The following is a 20,113-nucleotide window of genomic DNA, read 5'->3' as shown; positions in this document are numbered from 1 at the left end:
GGGAGCTGGCGTTTGTCCGCATGTGACCAGTCATGTGACCAACATGACTAAGCCGCTTCTAGTGAACCAGAGCAGCACATGGAAACGCCTTTGACCTGCCTGCCGGAGCAGTACCTATTTATCTACTTGCACTTGACGTGCTTTCGAACTGCTAGGTTGGCAGGAGCTGGGACCATGCTTAACTCGATGTGTGAATGGTCCGACCTTTTGTAAGGCAGCTTCCGGTGCTCCTAAAACTTTTGCACACAGCAAAGGGGTCAGGGCCGTCTCAAGCAGGTCGGGCGCCCTGGCGCCCTGGTGCAGAGATTGCTCTGGTGCCCCCACCCTGGTGGGCGGGCGCAGCGCCCACCTGCCAACCTGACGCCCTGGCACCCCGCACCACCGAGACTACCCCTAGAGCCGGGCCTGAAAGGGGTTCTTTGGATTATGGGGTGCTAAAAGAAAGCCATAGATTATAGAAGAAAGGTCATTAGTATGATCAGTGATTGGAAGCTGTTCGTATTTTTTTAGATACATCAGCGAGTTGTTAAGAAATTATTTCTTTCATAATCAGTTCTTCTGACATGATTCTACTTCCCTGACCTCTTACATACCATGGTGTTTTTTTGTTTTATTATCTCAAGTGGGCTGTGAGTCATGTGCAAGATTAGATTTCCTTTGAGACAACATAGCGATCAATGTGAAAATCTTTCCCCTTCTTAACTTGATTTAGTTTTCAAACTGAACTCCCACCAGAGGAGCAAAAGGGCTTTGTAATTCTTTGTCTTGGTAGTCAATGAAGTACAGCATCCACTTCCACAGAATCAATTACCGGTATTGCCTTAGCCCAACTACTCTCAATTTAGTGCACACTTATTTAAAATATGAGGCTATTTCTGCTAAAAAATGTTCCTGTGTGGTCCTAACACTCAGTGGGACTTTCAGCACTTTCATTAGCGATTCAATCGATTCCATGGGTTAAACAAAGAAAATTATTGTTTTTGAGCAAACAGATTCCCACAGAGATACTACTATTTCACAGAATCATAGAACTGTAAAGTTGGAAGGGACCCCAAGGGTCATCTAGTCCAGCCCTCTGCAATGCAGGAATCTCAGCTAAACTTCTGCGTTAAAACTTCCCATGAGGGAGAGGGCACCACCTTCAGAGGGAGTCCGTTCCACTGTGAAACAGCTCTGATGTCATTTGTATAATATTAGAACAGCAGCAAGTGTGGAGCGTCTCACCTTTTGTAGAGTTATATCTGTGTATCTAATCCTCAGAGTATTTGTAGGAAAAGGGCAGAGTAGCTCTGTCGGAGGTTAGCTTCAGAGAGTCTTGGCCATGCCAGAGTAACTCTCTCTTGCAAAATGTGGTAATGCAGGCATGAGGAGGAGTTATAGTGTGATTTTCTCACACCTCTCGTATTACATTTTTGCCAGGGAAGAAGCTGTGTTAAAGCGGCTCAACGATGCAACATAAGAAATGATCCACACATTCTTGTTTATGCTGAATTAAAAAAATAGCCAGGCAAAATATTTGGGGCAAATGGAGCAAAATATTTCACACATGCAATAGCATTCAAGGATGTCGTACAAGGAAGTCTACCTCCTAATCCTTGAGTTATAAATGTTCCCTCCAAAGAAACAGCCTGGAAATGTTAAATGGAGTGAATTTTAGGGTGGGGTGCATGATTTGCTCAGCAGATTGGCCATTTAAAGTCTTAGAATAGCTGGTCTTTTTGAGAAACTTACCTATTTGGGAGGTAAGTGCCACTCAGTTTGAACTCCACCATGGTTTTAGTTTACTTATTTCATTTTTTTCATAACTTAGCAAGTTAGCGATTCCAACTTTTTGATCATAATACAGTGGTGCCTCATTTAACGAATGCCCTGCTTAACGAAATTTCCGCTTAACGAAAGGTTTTTTCGAGCGGAGGTTGCCTCGCTAGACGAATTCGTTTTACGAAAAATTCATCCAGCGAATTGCGGTTTCCCATAGGAATGCATTGAAATTCAATTAATGCGTTCCTATGGGGAAAAAAAAAATTCAAAAAAATTCAATGCATTCCTATGGGATTCGCTAGATGAATTTTTCGTTATAAGAAAAGACCCGTGGAACGAATTAAATTCGTCTAGTGAGGCACCACTGTACATTAAAGGTTTTGGTGCAGGAAACAGTACTTGTTGGAAGAAGTTGGCAGAGCTATTGCTGAACTGGCACCAGTCAATAATCCCTACTGGGAGCACACTTGGTAGCTTGGGCCATTGCCACTTGTAACCTATCAATGCACACATAGCCCACTGGCCTTGTAAGGCAACCTCTACAACACCATTAGTCAGAGTTTGCAGAAATATGAACTGGAGAGGTAATAGTGACCTCAAGCATCTGATTTCTCACAATTCATTAAGGTGCGCACATTCAGCTTAGTGGGCATTCCTGGTAAGGACCGACATGTCTCTCTCAGAGACTGTAAAACTGAAATTAATGCTGCAGACCACCAGTCATTCCCTCTATTTTAGAAGAAGAGACAACGGCCATCTTACTATGCCTACAATACATAATTAGAATATGCGGGTGGCGCTGTGGTCTAAACCATTGAACCTTGCTGATTGGAAGGTCGGCGGTTCGAATCCCCGTGACAGGGTGAGCTCCCGTTGCTCTGTCCCAGCTCCTGCCAACCTAGCAGTTTGAAAGCACACTGTTGCAAGAAGATAAATAGGTACTGCTCCGCCGGGAAGGTAAACTGTGTTTCCATGCGCTATGGCACTCATCACGGTCCTCTGTGCGCCAGTAGTGGTTTAGTCATGCTGGTCACATGACCCGGAAAACTGTCTGTGGACAAATGCCGGCTCTCTCATCCTGAATGCAAGATCAGCACTACAACCCCATAGTTGCTTTGACTGAACTTAACCGTCCAGGGGTCCTTTACCTTTTTTACCTGGGTGAGCTCCTGTTGCTCGGTCCCTGCTCCTGCCAACCTAGCAGTTTGAAAGCACGCAGTGCAAGTAGATAAACAGGTACCGCTCCCACGGGAATGGCATTTCTGTACACTGCTCTAGTTTCGCCAGAAGTGGCTTAGTCATGCTGGCCACATGACCCGGAAAAACTGTCTTCGGACAAACGTCAGCTCCCTCGGCCAGTAAAGAGGGATGAGCACTGCAACCCCAGAGTCATTCACGACTGGACTTAGCTGTCAGGGGTCCTTTACCTTTTTTAGAATACAACAGCGCTTAATACTTTGGTGTTTGTATAGATGGTTTTATTGCTTTAAAGCAACGTTTCTCAACCGGTGTTCCGCGGCACACTACTGTGCCGCGAGACGCTGGCTGGTGTGCGGCGAAGAGAAGGGCGATTTGCATTGTCACGTTGCTGACCCGCCGGAAAGGAAGCTGGCCGGGTCACGACGCGAGGCGAGCGCCCGCGTCGTGACCCAGCCGGCTTCCTTTCCGGCAGGTCAGTGCTGCCTATTGGCAGTCGCCAGGCACGTGACAATGTAAATCGCCCTTCCCTTCGCCGCATGTCGCGGCAAAATTTAGAGTCGGCATCCAGCCGGAGGCCAGAGAGAGTGCCGCCGCCTGGGGAGGAGGAGGCAGGCGGGGAAGGCTGCGCAGGGCTTCCCTTCGCCAGGCCAGAGTGGCGGCGGCTGCCTGGGGCAGATGGGAGGGAGGCGGCGGCAGCTGCGCGCCCGTGTTTGCCCGCCTGGGGTCTGTGCGTGCCGTCTAACGTGTCCCCGCTCGCTCCGCAGGCTCTGCGCCTGGTGGGTCCGCCTGGCTACTGCGCAGCAGTTCTTCAGTGGCATGCTTTACGTCTCCCCTCCAAACTAAACTAAATATAGGGCGGCACAGAGTTGGTGTGCCGCAGGATTTTTTTTCATAGAACAAGTGTGCCGTGGCCCAAAAAAGGTTGAGAAACACTGCTTTAAAGGTAAAGGGACCCCTGACCATTAGGTCCAGTCGTGCCCGACTCTGGGGTTGCGCGCTCATCTCGCATTATTGGCCGAGGGAGCTGGCGTATAGCTTCCAGGTCATGTGGCCAGCATGACAAAGCCGCTTCTGGCAAACCAGAGCAGCACATGGAAACGCCGTTTACCTTCCTGCTGTAGCGGTTCCTATTTATCTACTTGCACTTTGACGTGCTTTCGAACTGCTAGGTTGGCAGGAGCAGGGACCGAGCAACGCGAGCTCACCCCGTCGTGGGGATTCGAACAGCCGACCTTCTGATTGGCAAGCCCTAAGCTCTGTGGTTTAGAGTTGGCTAAATTGATTTTGTTTTTCTTTGAGTTTGTGTTTCTGTGTTTTATTCTGTTTTTACCCTGTGCACCTCTTTGAAACTGGTCTCTAAATTTGTTTTTGTAATAAATAATAGTAATAACTAGTACACACGTTTGAATTCAATTAAGTGGCTATCATTTTATTATTTCTCCCTCCATAGTATATGAAGATGATGGGTGTCAATTCCAGCAGTCACTTCATCGCCTGGTTCATCGAGTGTGCCACCTTTCTCCTAATTACTACCACGTTTCTCATTGTTATGCTCAAAGTTGGGAATGTCCTTTCCAAAATAAACGTTGTGATCCTGTTCCTGTACCTCCTGGACTACAGCTTCTCCATCATTGCCATGTGCTACCTCATCAGCGTCTTCTTCAACAACACCAACATTGCGGCCTTGGTGGGCTGTCTCATCTACATCTTGACCTTTTTCCCCTTCATCGTCCTGCTTGTCGTTGAGAATCACGTGAGCTTTTCCGTGAAGAGCCTGCTGGTAAACCTCTCAGCTGTGTTAAGATGTGTGAAGGTGCTGGGGCAGCCTTAGTCAACCTGGATCCCACAGAAGTTTTGGACTACAACTCCCATCCACTCCAGCAGGGCAGTGCTAGGTGGGGCTGGTGGGAATTGTAGTTCAAGACGTCTGAAGGCTTGGGAAAGCGTCATTTACCAAGATTTTTTTGTGGGGGGGGGGTTGTCAACTTAAATGCACATTGGGCTTGTCTCTCAACCGTAGTAGTAGTAATAATAATAATAATAATAATAATAATAATAATAATAATAATATCTTATTTATACCCCGCCCGTCTGGCTGAGTTTCCCCAGCCACTCTGGGCGGCTTCCAACAGAATATTAAAATACAATAGTCTATTAAACATTAAAAGCTTCCCTAAACAGGGCTGCCTTCAGATGTCTTCTAAAAGTCTGGTAGTTGTTTTTCTCTTTGACATCTGGTGGGAGGGCATTCCACAGGGTGGGTGCCACTACTGAGAAGGCCTTCTGCCTGGTTCCCTGTAACTTGGCTTCTCGCAGCGAGGGAACCACCAGAAGGCCCTTGGCACTGGTGTAATATTAGGCTCAATTGCTCCAGATAGCAGGGTTCACAGGGCCAGCAGATTCTACTGCTGATCTTCCTTCCTTCTTATTCCTGATGTAGATCTTCCTTCATCTCTACTGCCCTGGTGGGAAGGGGTGGGCGCCATTTTGGGGTCTGCCTCAGGGGCCAAAATGTCTTGGGTCAGCCCTAGTTAACACTTCTATATTTACTCTTATCCAATACAGGGTAAAATAGATGAGAATTGGCAAAGTGTCTAGAATATTTGGTTTGGATGTGCAATGCTGAATTCAAAAAAGCACACTCATGTCATGAAGCTCAGTCAGTGGTCCCTAGAACATTCTCTCTCTCTCTCTCTCTCTCTCTCTCTCTCTCTCTCTCTCTCTCTCTCTCTCTGTGTGTGTGTGTGTGTGTCTGTGTGTGTGTCTGTGTGTAAGCCAGTTCATAGGGTAAACTGCATGGATATTGCCTTAATCTCCTTGTAGGAAGAAGAGTCTATGGTGATAATAAGAATGATTCCCAAGACTTCTTTGTACTCTTTCTCTCAAGAATGCTTTCTTTCTAATCTCCCCACTCTCTCCCTTCTTTTGTTTTTTAAAAATACTTTCATTTTCAGCTGAATCATGGGGGTATAATTTTACATCTATACTTATATTTTACATTTCTCTGAAATCTGCACCATCTTCCTATGTTTACCTGGATATTTGTATGCAAATATTTCAGTCGGGTTTTTGTGTGTTTGTTTCTCCCCCTGCTTTTTCCAGAGCCTGTTGTCTCCAACTGCGTTCAGCTATGCAAGCCAGTACATTGCCCGCTATGAAGAACAGGGCATTGGTAAGGATTCTTCTTAGGTGGTCACTTCTCTGGGTAGCCCTGATGCAATCTGTTTCATGGGCTAATGTAGAAATGGTCTTTATCTGATCTTTTCTCTTTTTTTAGGCCTGCAGTGGGATAATATGTATAAATCACCTATGTCTGGAGACGAGACTAATTTTGGCTGGATGTGCTGGTTAATTCTGATAGATTCTTTTATTTATTTCATTCTGGGCTGGTACATTAGGAATGTTTTTCCCGGTAAGTAGTGCATGCAAGAATTTTCACACACACACACACACACACACATACACACACAATTACTAGGGTGCTCATAAGGGCATTATTTGTCTATCAAGCTTGTGTTAGGTGGGACAGATTATGGACAGCAGCCCCACTGTGTTGTTACCACAAAGAAGCCACCAAAGTCATTCTTTGGTTGGGGAAACCCAGCCAGATGTGTGGGGTATTGTTGTTGTTGTTGATGATGATGTTGTTGATGATGACAATGATAATAATTTCTATTGACGGCATCCTCTCCCTTGCACATTCAAGTGCTTAACAAATGTCATGTGCCCTATATTATTGCACATGCTACCATTCTTTGCTTCTAGGGACTGTGCAGAAGGATGTATTTGCATGACGAATGGCCACACAAAGTACTTACAAATGTCATAACCAGAATGGGTATCACTCATAATTTCCCATATGTAAATTATGGTGAGCTCTCCCAATCTATTTCTAGAGCAGATGAATTCAGGAATGCATGTGTGTGTTTTAATGTAATTATTTCGACAACATAGTGGCATCATCATCATCATCATTTTATTTGTATGCCGCCTTTCCATAGTTAAAACAATGCTCAAGGCGGCTTACAACATGACAAGATTTACATAATTTCCAACATAACAAAAGTCATAAGCAATAAATAAAACGCATCAAAAAGTATACAACCAAATGGAAAACAACTTCTACATAAATCGTAAAATCAAAAACGGAGAATACAGCATTAATATCAGTTACAATTTAAAGTGACATAGATAAAAAATAAAAGCAATTTAAAAAACAAAAACAGAGCCCTCTCTGCCCAGATGGAAGGAGCCAGGCCTCAGCAGCAGGCAAGTCCCTCGCTGGGCAGCAGCAAACAGCCACAGTCCTTCTAGAGCCCTGTGCAGGGGCGTAGTAAGGGGGATGCGTTGGGGGGCCGCCCTGGAGGGGGGTGACACTTGGCATGTGCCCCCACAACTCCCAAGCCAAGCCCCGCTGCTTCGAGGGTGTGGCATCCGTATGGGCTACCGCTCTCGCGTGGCGTCCGTACGGGATGCCTCCCATACGGACTGTGCATGTGCAGCACCTTGTACAGAGTGTGCATGCGCAGGATGCCTCACATGCGCAGTCCATACAGGGTGCCGCACAGGTGCCACACCGGGTAATGTCTGGGCTCAGTACGCCATTGGCCCTGTGGCCCTCTATCCATGTGGTCTGGGTACCCTTAGGATACTAATATAATCCTGGGAAATTAGGGAAGAAATCAGAGGTTGCATAGCACACAAGCACACAAGTGGGGAAATGATGAAATCACATTGAACTCACACTACCACTTTCTTTGGACTTGCAGTAGTATAGACCGTGTAAACCTAATTCAAACCGTCACATGCTATAGAGTAACTTTTCCCAACTTCTTAGCGCCTCTCTCTCTCTCTCTCTCTCTCTCTCTCTCTCTCTCTCTCTCTCTCTCATTTTTTAAACAGGCAAGTATGGTATTGCAGCCCCGTGGTATTTTCCACTCCTTCCATCTTACTGGGCAGAGCGCTACGGCTATATCCCCTTGTGGAGTGAGAAGAGGAAAAACTTTCTTTTCACCAATTTCTTCTTGAGAAAAGAGCCAGCATTCCCTGAAAAGATATGTACGTACTCCAAGTTTTTAGATGTGGTGAATATTTATTTCATAGTTTCGCTTACATTAAGCCAGGGAACCCAACAAGGTGCCCTTGAGATGTTTTCGGACTACAACTCCCATCAGCCCTGCTAGCATGGTCAAAGATGATGGGAGCTGTAGTCCAACAATATCTGGAGGGTGCCACTTTGCCTGCTCCCGCTTTAATCAAACCATTAGTCTTGTACTGAAATGTAACATAGATATTTTCCAGAACTCAAAGTTGAGCAGTTATCTTGAGACGAAGGGTAAAGTTTAATGTGGTGAGGCTGGACCATGAACAGCTGCAAGTGAGCAACTTGCTCAACAAAGGCTGGGAGCAAACTGCAACCTTTCAAGGCTCTCTCTCCAGACTACCTCCTCCAGGCTCCACCTCCTTGTAGAAAACCTTAGAAGATGGACGCTAGTTCGCCGTTTCATAGTCTCCTTCCTGGTGCTCTCCCAGACTAGTGATGTGTGGGAAGCATCTGGCTTTTCAGGCTCAGGTACCCGTGAGTGTCCAGGCTCTGGCCCTACAAGCCCTGGAGGGGCTTTCCTCTGAGGGCTCCTGTCCAACCGTCTCAGGCCCAAGGGTCTTCCTATTTTCCTCAGTCAGCTCTGTGCCCTGAATCTGGCTGCGCTTCCCCACAACCTCCGACTCCCTCTCCAGAGCACCTCTAGATTCAAGGGTCATGACAAAAGGCAACAGTTTATATTCCTCACCTGACCCTGCCTATATATGGAAATACGTATGTTTCCATGTTTTGCAAACTTAAATATGGATAGGTTATTTGGATACTCTGCATTGTAAAATCCCAAGGCAAAAATTACCTCCTCAAGCTGATTTTGCAGGGTGTGTGTGTGATGACTGACAGGTAGGTGAACCAGGAATTGTTCGTCGTTAGATATATACACACAGTATAATTTCCATATTAATCTTCCACCTATTTAAAGACGACCCATCTTGAACCATATATTTCTTGGGGGGGAGGAGGAGACAACCACAACTCACTGCTCTTAAATTTGCTGTTAAATCTGCTGTTTATTTAAAACCCACGTTGATGTATCATAGTTGGTTACAAAATGTTGTCGCTGTACAGTCATGTACATCTAATTTTCATAGAAAGAAGTCTTAGTATCCACCCAAACAGCTGTGTTTTCCATTTCTTCTTTTGACATGTCAAATATGGGCAGTAGCAGATATCCACAACATACGCCCCTTTCCTCTCCCTAAAACAAAACACAATTTTGAACTCCCAGCTCCAGAGGCCATCCTGCCTGCATACCTACCTGTGTTGCTACATTTTCATGCCACTTAACACACACTAACACATTTTTTGGTGTTTTCTTTTACTTATAGCTGTCCATATATTCCATATGCAAATTCCCACCATCTGAGTAAAAGGTTTCTCCATTCTTGTTGTTTTATAGTTGTTCAAGGTGCTCTGCCTTCCAACCTTGAACCTGAGCCTACTGACCTAAAAGTGGGAGTTTCTCTGTATGGAATCACAAAGGTCTATGGATCCAAAGCGGCTGTCCAGAATCTCAACCTGAACTTTTATGAAGGAAACATAACTTCTTTGCTGGGACACAATGGAGCTGGGAAAACTACCACAATGTAGGTTCTCTTTGAAGAGGGATTGCTTCGAACTGCAAGAAATGCCACTTTGTAGCTAGTGAGGATAAAAGCCAGAATCAGTAACATCTTTTTATGTTTCAAGACCAGATCAGTTGTTGTCTTTGAGATCTGCTTTTTTGAAGTTTATGCCACATACTTTCAATGCTCTTTATTTATCTCAGCAGCTTTCTGTCTCCCTTCCTTCACAAATGAAAGCATATTTCTTATTTTTACTGATTTTTTCTGCTGGCTTTTCTGTTCCTAGGCCAACAAAAGTATCAGCAGTAACACTTGTGGATGCTAAAGGTTCCCATTTTGTTGAATTATTGTAGAACTGGGTGCTGTTAGCAGCTGGAATTGGTGTTTCTTTTTATGCTCATAGTGGGAGAATGATCATGCAGCAACAGCTTGCATTAGGCATCCTCCACATTAACTCAGTGGCTGTCATTTCCCATCAAACTAAGACCGTCTGAATTTGCAGGGAGCAGAAGTCCTTTGGGGTAAATCCAGCAGCTTTACACCTTTGCTAGTCTCTATGAACATCCTGTTCTGTGCATGATATCTCAGTGTGGAGCTCCAGTTTTGCGTGAACATATCTCTGATCAAACAACTAAAATATATTTCAGGATCTGAAGTATAGATTACAGATCAGTCGATTGCGATTGCCTTCTGTCAGCAAAGTGGAGCCTTATGACAGAGCTGAAATGAAGTTTTGTCACAATAGCTTTCCATATTGACCATTTTGAAACATTTAAATTCTGATTTTTAAAAAATAATCAGTTTGTTTTTTTAAAAAGTAATTTTTATTCATTTTCCATTAATAACAAGGAAAAAAATAGCATAAAAAAGAAAAAGAAAAAAGAGAAATCTCTTGATTCTAACCATTATCATTAATCTTTAGACTCCCCCCCCCGTTCCCTCCCCCTCTGGGTTCCCTATTAATTATCCTTACAGCAGTTTTCACAATTATTTTCACACATCATATATCCATTTACATATTCCTAATTTTACTACCTTATACATATGATTATATATTTATTTATACAATTTTTATTCATTCCAAATCCTCACCTTAATTCAATTCTAATTCATCATAATTATATATCATACTTCTTCTCTTAACTTATTGTTTTTTATCAGGAATGCAATATATTTTAAATCATAAATGATCTATCTTATTTTTATTTTTTCCTTTTATATTAAAATCATCCCCCCTACTTCTGAAGCCGAATCCTCAGGACAATTTAATGAATTCCATTTATCGTACCCAGTTCAAACCATACATATCCAACCATTAAAATTAAGAATAAAATAATCAGTTTGAAAGGGATGCAAACTGCAAAATGTTTTAGTTATCAAAGGGAAACCCAAGTCAATGAAAAACTATGGATCTTGGTTTGGACAATCATCAATCGTAGCTTGCATTGTGCTGATCAAAGGGAGAGAGGCATTCATTCTCCTGACTCAGTGTACACGTAAACCGGTCTTAAAAGGATTGTGGCAGAGTGAGGATGTGAATTCCTTTGCAGTGAAATTTCATCGTCTAGCAGTGTTTGCAAACATACCGTAGTTCTGCTTTAGTGTGTATGCTTTACATACATTGTCTTGTTGAAATCCTTATAACAATCCCGTAAGACGTGATGTTATAATTAGCTCCATATTACAGCTTCAGGGCTGAAACTGAAAGAGGCAGGTTTTCCTAAGGTTACCTAGTGAGTTCATGGCAGAGGGAAGATTTAAAGGGATTTCCTCATTCATAGCTCAGCCTCATGGCCACCCCAGAGTGTAGTGACTACACTGTACTAGCTCTTATAACTTGTGTGATGAAATGCTGGATATTTGTCTCAACTGTTCCGTATCTCCCCTATTTCTAGATCTATTCTGACTGGCTTGTTCCCTGCTTCATCTGGCACTATATTTGTTTATGGTAAAGATATCAGAACAGACCAAGATACAATCAGGAAAAACATGGGAATCTGCATGCAACACAATGTCTTGTTTAGTTACCTAACCACAAAGGAACACCTGCTTTTATATGGCTACATCAAGGTGCCCCACTGGAGTAAGCAGGAGTTATACGAGGAAGTAGAAAGGTACATCAAAGTGGTTATATGGAGAACAAGTGTGAATTTGGTGGGTTCACATTAAAATGAGATACAAACTTTCTCCCCCACATCCCTAGCTGCAGACAACAAGAAAAATCCAATAATGTTCTTTCTAGGTTTTGCTGCTTTGTTATCACAACATTTATCTCCACACAGATTTTCTCTGTCAAGATCTAGCTGACATCTGTATCCAAAGTGGCATAATGTGCTTCTTTCCTTTGGCTGAGTCACAATAATACTGAAATATTGGTGGTGAAATCAGGGTTTCATGACATTAATCCAAGACAAGCTAATCCCTGTTGCCAAGAACAGTAGCTTTTGCATAGTAGCTTTTCCTCATTATTATTGTCCTTTCTGTTTGGTTTTACTGACCAGTTTTTCTAAGGCTATTTCATGCCACTTTGGAGATATTAATCAACCTTTGCCATCCAATCAAAATGAGTTTGTAGCTTCTTTGCGTCACTGAGATGCTTGGAAGCAGGCCAGAATACATTGTGATTCAGCTCTGAGCCCTTAACCTTGACACATTGACTAGAAATTCTGAAACATCTTAAAAAGAACGATAAATGAAATCAAGTCCAAGGAGCATGTTAAATCACAGTTTTGGATTATGCCAATTCTAAGACAGCAGTTTTTCATTTGTACCGTTGGCGCTTTGATATATATATATAGGTTCCTTTGTTTTAGTTACACACAACAAAACATATTTTACTCTTACCTTTTCCTGGGTGCTATTTTGAAGGACTTTGAAGGAAACTGGATTATACAACCATCGTCACAAGCTGACCGGCTCTTTATCAGGAGGAATGAAAAGAAAGCTATCAATATCCATTGCTCTCCTTGGAGGGTCGAAAGTGGTGATTTTGGATGAACCAACTACTGGGGTTGATCCATGTTCAAGGAGAGGCATTTGGGAGATTATTTCAAAAAACAGAAAAGGTAATGTGGGCAGAAAAGTTGACAACCTGGCTGTTTGAAGCAAAAGTAGAAGTTAATACTGTCATACATGCAATAAAATGGGGGGGGGATGAGGGTGAGCTTGGATCATTGTTGAAACTCATGTCTGGAGTGTTAGGTAATCTTATGAAAAAAAGTATTCTTTTTATTGGTTTTCAGCAGTAGCATTATAAACATTACAGAAAAAGAAAAACACAGAGAGTACATATTATTGGATTGTTAGTTACAAAAAACAACAACAGTAAGGTACATACATAATATCTGATTAATTAGTCCCCTGCACAGAGATACATGTGTTATAGGGGGTTTGCAATAACTGCTGACTTACTGATGTGATCTATCAACAAAGAAGAAGAAGAAGAGTTTGGATTTTATATCCCGCTTTATCACTACCCAAAGGAGTCTCAAAGCGGCTACCATTCTCCTTTCCCTTCCTCCCCCACAACAAACACTCTGTGAGGTGGGTGGGGCTGAGAGACTTCAGAGAAGTGTGACTAGCCCAAGGTCACCCAGCAGCTGCATGTGGAGGAGCGGAGACGCGAACCCGGTTCCCCAGATTAGGAGTCTACCACTACACCACACTGGCTCTCAGTGTGCCTAAAAATTTGTCTTTCTTTGCCTGTCGATTAATGACTCTGCTGTGTTGGGTCAAGCACTCAGAAAGTGCTATTTCCCATACACATGCACGCCAGGAATACAGATTAAGATTTTCTCCTGTTTTCCACCTGACAGCTCTCTCCAGTCTCCATCCAGGCAGCAACTAAGAGGAGAGAGACAAGAGTTTGAGATGGAACCTCAGAGTTAGAGTTACTCTCAAGTGACAAAAGCGCTAATTTAGGATTCATAATCAGTGAGTTGCAGGCCAAAATGGATTGCCCAGAGGATGCCATTTACAATCGTCTGAGCCCCACACAGCCCTATAAAGCCTCAGACAAGGGCCTGCTTTTCAGTCTGAGCAATTCATCTCCTAGAGAGCAGACACCATCACACTGAATCCCTGTTTCCCATCTCCCTGTCACATTCCCTGCTGTTTGCAACACCTCTGCAACATATTGATTGATATATGCTGCCTTTTCTGTGTGCTCTTTTCAGGCAGAACAATCATTCTGTCTACCCATCACTTGGATGAGGCAGAGGTATTGAGTGACAGGATTGCATTCTTGGAACATGGTGGGCTCAAGTGTTGTGGGTCCCCATTCTACCTGAAGGAAACTTTTGGCAGTGGATACCACCTGACCCTGACTAAAAGAAAGGTTTGGAATTGTTATGCAAAACACTCGAATGTTGTTACGGGGTGTGAAAATATCTAATCGTTTTTGAACCTGATGTTGCACTGAGTTAAGGAGGAAAGTGAAGAAAGGGCATCTAATGAAAATGATTTTTTTAAAGCTATCCAGTGACTGTTATGAATCTACAGGAAATGGTAAAATCGAGAGACCAGATCGCATAACTTCTCTAAAATAACTAATGTTTTAATTAGCTATTTGTATAGAAATGGCCAACTGCTTGTCCAGTTACACTTCCTTTGAAAATTTAGCTTTTATAGTTTCATTTGGCTGTTTAGAATAATAAAATGTTTCTTCCTGAGTTGCTGGAGAAAAGTACATTTCCATGCATGTTTCGAGCAGGCCAGGAAATATAGTGACAAACCACCCCATTTCCCTTTGGCCAGTACCAGACGGCTGACTTAAACTCAAAATCAGGGATGCTTGAGGAATTGCATTTTTTTGCAAGTCCTGATATGAACTTGCCTGATCCATAATTCGCCAAGTAAATGTGTGGATCAGAACTAAACTATCCACCAGGTTTTGCACTCCTCCAAATGTTGCAGCACAGTTCACAGAAATTTAGGGTTACCAAGTGGTGCATTTAAATATGTTTTAAGAGAAAGAATTGACTTTAAAATATGTGTTTAAATATGCATTTTGTAAAGGTTTCTGATTTGGAAGGAGAACAAAACTGAGTAAAAACATGCAAAAGTGGAAAGAGGAAACAGTGGCATCACCTGGAAACAGGCAGATTCAACCATGCCTGTATTTGGATGGGGTTTTGTGCATCCTTCTACATTGCTTTAAAAAATATATATAGTTGAACTGGAGGAAGTGCAAATGGATAGAAATCCATGTGAGAATCACCATTCCTGAGTTGCTTTTTCACAGTGTATCCTCTCCCCCCCACAAGAGAGAGAGAAAAAAAGAGAAAAAAATTGAGCTTAAAAAGATGGAACTGAAAGCATTAAGTAACCTCCTCCCACTCACCGTTTCATTCTCTAATGCAGCCCACACAGGACTACCCTGGATTTTAAAAATGTGGAGAAAATCATTTTAAAACTTTGCCTAACCTGTAATTTCCTTCTGAGATTGATCCAGGGAGTGAGGTGGGATGTAGTGGAGCAATTCTATATTAACATATTTGCAGACTTCTTATAGTTAGCAATGTGTTGGACTGGAAAAAGAAATAAAGTAGGTATGCGCTACTGTGTCAAATTTTGACTCACCAAAGCAAAACTATATATATATATATATATATATATATATATATATATATATATATATATATATATATAAAGAAAACTACCAAGCAACTGCTGGATTAGGCCAAAGAGGCCTTGTCACCCAGCATCCTGTACTCACAGATGCTTATGAGAAGCCTGGAAGCAGGCCTTGCACCCAATACCACTCCCCCTTTGAGTGATTCCCATTAACTGGTATTCAGAGGCATTCTGCCTCCGTTGTGGCTAGCAGCCATTAATAGCCTTCTCCTCCATTTATTTGTCTAATCCCCACTTAAAGCCATCCAAGTTGGTGGCTGTCACTATATCTTACGGGAATGAATTCTATAACTATCTACTGTGTAAAGAAGAACTTTCTTTTGTCTGTATGGCCGCAATGTGCCAGCTTTCAGCTTCACTAAATGCCCCTGGGTTGTAGTATCTTTGATAGTAATAAAGAAATATGTCTGGAGAATCAAATCCTCACATGCAATTGCTTTAGTGTGCTGTGTTCTCTCCTCCCTTCTTCCCCTAGAGTCCAACTCTAAACTTCACGGAAGAATGTGATACGTCTGCAGTGACAGCCATGATCCAGTCTCATCTTCCAGAAGCCTATCTCAAGGAAGACATTGGTGGCGAGCTTGTCTATGCACTCCCCCCATTTAACAGTAAAGTTTCCTCATCCTACCAGTCTCTCCTGAGAGGTCTGGACAGTGGTTTGAGTGACCTCCATATTGGCTGCTATGGAATTTCAGACAGCACCGTGGAAGAAGTGAGCATCTAAATACTTATAAACATCTGATGAGTTTTAAGTATCTGGTTGTTTTATTGCCATTTTATGCTGATGTTTTATTGATTGTTGTTTTGTTGCAATTTCATTGGGCGGGGGCAGTTTAAATCTTGCGAACCACCTGATAATAATTTTACCAAAAGGTTGAACACACATTTATTAAAGAAATAAATCTACTGGGAGCTACAAAGGCGAAGCCAAGGTATTGAACATTTTGCCCTGATTTCCCCTTAACTATATGAACATGCATTCAATTTATTTATCAATTCATACATCAATCTGGGACCCAGGTGGCGCTGTGGTTAAACCACTGAGCCTAGGGCTTGCTGATCAGAAGGTCGGCGGTTCAAATCCCTGTGACGGGGTGAGCTCCCGTTTCTTGGTCCTAGCTCCTGACAAGCTATCAGTTCGAAAGCACGTAAAAATGCAAGTAGATAAATAGGAACCGCTACAGCGGGAAGGTAAACGGCGTTTCCATGTGCTGCTCTGGTTTGCCAGAAGCGGTTTTGTCATGCTGGCCACATGACCTGGAAGCTATACGCCGGCTCCCTCGGCCAATAATGCGAGATGAGCATGCAACCCTAGAGTCGGTCACGACTGGACCTAATGGTCAGGGGTCCCGTTACCTTTACCTTACATCAATCTACATAAAGGGAGAATTACAATCGGGTGCATAGGGCTGTTTATAGCCATCTCCGAGCTCTTCTTTCCAGAGATGGAGCAAAAGATGGTGCAAATTGACTCAATGGCTGGCCAGTGGCAAAGATGCCAGCATGTACAAGCAGTATCTCCATTGGTCAGCAGGGTTTTCCGACCCCTGGCAGTGGGTTATTTACTTACGTCCAAGGCTCTTTCCTCCAGGGAGGAATAACTCCAGTCTTTCAGTTAAATTGCACAGTTTCCCCATTTGTTTCGTTTCAGTGGTGATTTATGCTAGAGGTTTGTTTAAAGATATATACGTAGTGAATTCACAGAAATATTTTTGAATTCGCAGAATTATCAGTTGTCAGAAGAATGGGCACTGTTCTCATGTAACAGAATGTTCACCTGTGTGCTCCCCCCCCCACCTGTACCTGCTTTTAATATTTTGCCTGGGCTGTGGCTTCTTCGCCCTTCTACATCTGTAAGAGGACTTCACGGAACTGAAATAAAAGTATTTTTGTTTTGCCGTTATGCAGGTATTTCTCAATTTGACCAAAGACCAGGCAAAAGATGAACAAGCTGATGTGGAATTGTCCCAAGAGGCAGCCAGTTGCAATCTGGAGACAGACGATCTCTCCATGAACGCCGATAACTTCACTGAGAAAGATGGTATTTATCCATGATTAGGTCCCTGGCAGCTAAATAATTGGCTACATTGTCAACTAGCATTAGCTAAGGAAGGATTCCTGTTTCCTAGGGCAGGCCCCACTGGGGGTGGGGTGTGTGTGCGTTACAAATACCGGTATGAGGATTCTCAGGAATACACCTTAGAACACTTGCTCCCCCTGCCAACCAAGAATAGTGGATGCACCTGTCAAATCATTTATCTCATTTCTCCACTTTTCCATGCTTAGGCTCTATCACAATGGCGGAGCACCTGCTTTGCATGTAGACGGTTCCAGGTTCAAAGCCCAGCATTTGCAGTAGGGACTTGGAAAGACCCTGTCTGCATCCCTGGGCAGCCACTGGCCGTCAATGTAGACAGTGCTGAGATACATGGTTCAATGCTCTGGCATAGTCTAAGGCAGCTTCCTATGCTGTGACAAAAAAACTTTCAAAGGGGAGAGGGTAAATAAAGACTCTGAAATTTTGCCCCAGTGTACAGTTTTCCCTTAAAAAGTTTCAGGCTTCTAGCATGCACGAAAGAGCAGTTGCACTAACTACGATGTAATGCAGGCCTGCAAAACTCATGAACCATCACCCGCAAATTAATGCAGCCCATCAGCCTCCTAGATCCTTGACCACTACTCTGTTTAGACAAGCTGGAAGTGTATCAAACTGACTGGGTGGGTCACAGATCTGCCATAGTGAAGGAACTTTACAGCTCAATCGTAGCCACATTTATAGAGGACTCCATCTCATTTATTTTGGTGGGGTTTTCCAAGTAAATAAGCTTTATATGGATTCAGTCTTAAAGGACCCAATAGGCACCTTCACAGTCAACCATTTGGTGAAGGGGTGAGAGCTAAAGTGTAACTTTTGCTTCATTTGTAAACCTAGCAATTCAAGTCCCAACTGGCAACCAGCTTTGCTAGGACCAGAGGCCACCATCCAAATAAAATCAGAGCTCTGAAGCTGCAAGTTGCTTAAAGAATCTTTTGCTGGCACATGTGCCTGAAAAAGCAGCTTGAATTATAGGCCTACTTCCAACTGAGGAGGTAAACTCCTGCCTGGAGTGTACTTCTTCAATGTAGGTGGACACTCACTTGACTGAATATTCCTCCATGAAAACATTAGATTTCAGAGAGAAGGCCCCTAGCAAACAAATAAAAATGGGCAAATCATGTGAGCCTCCATGTTCGGACAATTACCTCCGTGAAAAGAACCAGGGCTTAAATACCTTAAGTATTTAAGTATCATAACTGACTAGGTAAACCCTATTTTCTGTTGGCTAGTTCGGTACCCTAAAGTTTCTCAAGAGTTTCAAGCAAATAATACAAATACAGCTGTGAGGAGAAAGTAACTTGTGACTCATCATGGCCACACTGATAACTGGCGCTGCTTTCCAGTGGTTAATCTTGTTGCATTAAAAATGGGTAAATGTGTTGGGTAAAAGAAAATAAGGCTCAATTTGTTCACAAGAATTACTGCTATCCACATGGTTGTGCCAGATCAGACATCACTTTTTTTCACCCAACTGTGTCTATGGAGGAGCTCCATGTTCTGAACTGGCCCTATGACTACATGAAATGAGTGTTTTAAGGTATGAAAATCATGATGTGGTGACATATATGCAGCTTCATGGCTGTTTCTCAATCAGGCTGGTTGAGAGCTGATCTGCACTTTCTATGTGCGAATGTAGATAATCTAACATGGATAGCAGCATTTCACCTCAATTAAGGTTTGAGAATTTGATTTGACTGTTTTAATTTCTATTCTGCTTAATAGATTTCAAATGTCCCTAAGTGGTGTACAAAAAACTGAAGCAACAACAGGCAACTTAAAAGAAAATAGTTCAAAAGTACACAGTTACATACAGAAATGTTGCATTAATAAAAAACATTACAATATATATTCCTTTTCCTTCTGACACACCCTTTCTACTATGGCAAATTTTATATCTTTACATACTAAGAGACAATGTTCTTGTCTTTTTTTGGAGTCCTGTGTAGAACAAATAGGCAGAAATGTTTGTGAGTAGCTGCCATTACTATTATCTTGTAGCTGCAGCTTGCTTTGTGCAAATTTAAAGTATGGCTTATTGCCGATGGATGTAGTTCGTAAAGGTTGAACATTTTACCTAGAAAGTGTAAAAATGCCAGCAGATGTAGATTGAAATCTGAAATTTTGCTTCTGTGTTTTCATAATCCTTCAATCGTTACTTTGCAATGACCCTCCCCCCTTCTCATTGCATTTGGGAATATTAGTGGGTCCAGTGAGTGCTACAATTGCACAATACAGACTAATAGGTATCGTGTTTTGAACAACCACAGGATGATTTGGGAGGGAGCGCAGAGCTTTTGGCTTGAGGCTCTTCCTCAGGCCAAGGAAAATGAATTAAGCAGCACTGACCTTTCCTTCTCCTTTCTGGAGTTAGGCGTTGAGCCAAACTCCAGGGGAATCTTCCTTGCCTGAGCCGTTTCTAGCCTTTAAATTTCGCCTCCCAGCTAATGCGCTCTTCGTGCTTCCTTCCCATATAACTTTGTGACGGCCATATCTCATGAGTTGAGAGACCATAGATCAGTGGCAGAGCACCTCCCTCCTTGGCACCTCCAGTTAAAAAGACAAAATTTCCAGCAGCAAATGATGTGCATACCAGAGATCCCGAAGAGCCACTGTCTGTCAGAGTAGGCAATACTGAACTAAATGACAAAACGGTCTCTATTGCCTCTCATGTCATTCTTGTGATACTGATGGGTCAGTTGGCACCTTTCCACAATTTGTAGGTTTCCTCCAGTCTTGGCTGTGGGTCTAGGGTGAGTG

At 42.9% G+C, this 20,113-nt stretch overlaps 1 protein-coding gene across 1 annotated transcript in view; it reads left to right on the top strand.

The window, feature by feature from the left end:
- ABCA12 (ATP binding cassette subfamily A member 12) overlaps positions 1-20,113 on the top strand; it is a 142,747-nt gene that overhangs the window by 70,347 nt on the left and 52,287 nt on the right. Inside the window, exons 25-34 of the mRNA XM_035138968.2 lie at positions 4,412-4,741; positions 6,064-6,133; positions 6,239-6,373; positions 7,864-8,019; positions 9,459-9,645; positions 11,520-11,738; positions 12,493-12,689; positions 13,800-13,960; positions 15,734-15,970; positions 17,167-17,299. Of these exons, the coding sequence (XP_034994859.1) occupies positions 4,412-4,741; positions 6,064-6,133; positions 6,239-6,373; positions 7,864-8,019; positions 9,459-9,645; positions 11,520-11,738; positions 12,493-12,689; positions 13,800-13,960; positions 15,734-15,970; positions 17,167-17,299 (1,825 nt within the window). The remainder of the gene's footprint in view (positions 1-4,411; positions 4,742-6,063; positions 6,134-6,238; positions 6,374-7,863; positions 8,020-9,458; positions 9,646-11,519; positions 11,739-12,492; positions 12,690-13,799; positions 13,961-15,733; positions 15,971-17,166; positions 17,300-20,113) is intronic.

This window comes from Zootoca vivipara, chromosome 1 (assembly GCF_963506605.1).
Source record: "Zootoca vivipara chromosome 1, rZooViv1.1, whole genome shotgun sequence".
In the NCBI taxonomy this organism is placed as follows: domain Eukaryota; kingdom Metazoa; phylum Chordata; class Lepidosauria; order Squamata; family Lacertidae; genus Zootoca; species Zootoca vivipara.
Note: the sequence above shows the minus strand (reverse complement) of the source record. Positions and strands in the feature narration are given on the sequence as shown.